Raw genomic sequence first — 2,232 nt, forward strand, 5'->3', positions numbered from 1 at the left:
GCAGGCTCTGCCTGGGACGGAACGCCATGTCCACGGAGTCTCCCGGAAGCAGCTGGCTGTGCCCACATGACCCCAGCGCGTTCTCACAGTGCAGTGCGCTGAGTAACGTCATCCAAAGCCTTAGTGAAAGCTGGAGGCAGGAGAGTGTAAGCACGTGACAGCGTGGCACGTCTTCAAACTGGACAAAGACTGCAGACAGCTTCAAAACCGCCCAGGGGGCAGGGTAGCAAGTAACTCAGTGCCCCCACGCCTGAGCCCCACGGGGGCAGAGCTGTCCAGGTGGCTGGAGGTGCTGGTGGCGTCTCAGCGGATGACCGTCACGTGGGCAGCGGCGATGTCCAGGTCCGTCTTGGACGGGTACACCACCTTCAGGTGCCCCTCCTCGTCCACCACCCGCACCTGCTCCACCACCAGGGGGGCGCTCCCGTCTCGCTCAGGGCTGGGGTGCCTGCCGGGCTCCAAGAGGTGTCCGGAAGTGGCGTCTGCTTCAGTGTCTGAGACAGAGCCCTCCTCCTTGTTTTCTAAGGTGTATCTGTTGATTTCTGCCATTTTCTGCAAATGACCCAGAGATCAGAGGCAGCCCTGGGAGGCGCCGGAGCCCCACGCGGTCCTCTGCCCGTCGCCTTGGGCGGGGCTACTCACCAGAACGAGGGCGTCCATGATGTCCTTGCAGACCTGCAGGCTTGTCGCACTTGTCACTTCCAGAAACAAATCGCACGTTGTTTTCTTAATCTTAAAGAGAAACCGGGAACGTTTCAGAAAAGAGTCAAGTTACCAACAGCGACACCAGCAACTGCAACACCGAATCTGGGAAACCTCACACACGTGCCACTCCAGCCGACAGACATAGACTGCGGGCTGCGCGCACCGACGTGGTGTGGCCCAGGCCGGGCCGTGCGCGCCTCACGGTGCATGGAAGACGCAGGGACGCCTACTCTCAGCCCACCTTGGTCTTCTCGCTGTTGGTTATCGGAGGGAAGGAAATGACGTCGCCATCGGTGTCCAGGAGGCAGGGGTACTGCTCCTTCCCGTCCAGCAGGTGGAGGTATCTGTGCAGAGAAGCCGTTAACAGTGAAGCTGCCACAGTGCCCGCAGGTTAAACCGGGCAAATCCAAGCCCTTGACCCCAAGAAGACCTAGGCACGCCCCACAGCTCAAGGCACAGAGTGTCCCGAAACCGTGTTCGCGGGGACGGCATCTGGGCTAAGGAGGCAGGGCCAAGGCCTGCGGTCATTCCCAGCTGGGGGTGTGGGGGTTCGCCTCCTCGGGCTGTGGGTGACTCGGTTCCCCCACCACCTGCGTCCTTGGTGCCAAGAGCCACCCTCCTGAGGCAACACAGGCTCCCTCGGAAGTGGCGTCCACGCCACACAGTCTCAGGCACCGCCTTTCACCCCACCCGCAGCGAGGCCCTCACAGGAGAGGGACGGACTTCCGGGAGAGGCCTCAGTCCCTGGCAAGGTCAGGCGCTCCCTAACTGGCGGTGGACGATGGAGGACGGGCCGGGACCAGGGGCCACCTGTGCAGGCCCGAGACCGTCTGCCTCTTCCTCTGCTTCCGGTGCTCCTCCGCCTCCGCCTGCAGCTGCCGCACCAGGTCCTTGGCCTTGATCTCCTTGCGCCCCAGGGGGACGATCTTGGGGGTGAAACCTCAGGTCAGCTCATGTGGAGACACTCTCGGCCACTCACTCCAGCAGCCCCGCCCCCGCCCCTCCTCCTTGACGATGGGAGAGCCGGCTGCCCCACGGCTGCCATTCTGCCCCCGCATCATGCATGCTCACATGTGCCTCAGAGGTCACCTAGGAGCCCCAACACCCAGACACCCAGACACCCCAGTGCTTACACTGAGCTAAACCTCAAACCCAACACACAGCTGCGTCTCCAAGGCTACAGATCCTGGAAGGCCAAGGGCCGGCCAGCAGCGCCCGTCGAGCAGGCACGGGATCCGCCCCACCCAGGGCCTCACGCCCGTGCAGGGGCCAAGAGAACGGCCGGACCTGCCGGGACAGCCGGCCAAGGTCAGGCCCCACTGAGGCTTTGCCATTGGGATTCAAAGCAGGAGTTTCCGGTTTAAAGCGAGTGAGCAAGTGAAGGAACCCCTTTACCGGTCCCACTCCTGAGCCTGTGCCGTGGCGTGAACAGGCCCCTGCTGCCCGGGAGCCGCGAGGGCGAGGAGCCGCCGGCTACCCACAGACGCTCCGGCACCAGAACCACCCCCCCCAGCCCGGAGGGGCGGG

At 63.7% G+C, this 2,232-nt stretch overlaps 1 protein-coding gene across 1 annotated transcript in view; it reads right to left on the reverse strand.

The window, feature by feature from the left end:
• Positions 1-6: 6 nt before the first annotated feature.
• LRRC47 (leucine rich repeat containing 47) overlaps positions 7-2,232 on the reverse strand; it is a 4,039-nt gene continuing 1,813 nt past the window's right edge. The window contains 4 exon segments of the mRNA XM_015570038.1: positions 7-552; positions 643-732; positions 947-1,049; positions 1,516-1,663. Coding sequence (XP_015425524.1) covers positions 304-552; positions 643-732; positions 947-1,049; positions 1,516-1,663 — 590 coding nt within the window. The 3' untranslated portion in view covers positions 7-303.

The sequence above is a fragment of the Myotis davidii genome, unplaced genomic scaffold, assembly GCF_000327345.1.
Source record: "Myotis davidii unplaced genomic scaffold, ASM32734v1 scaffold1250, whole genome shotgun sequence".
In the NCBI taxonomy this organism is placed as follows: domain Eukaryota; kingdom Metazoa; phylum Chordata; class Mammalia; order Chiroptera; family Vespertilionidae; genus Myotis; species Myotis davidii.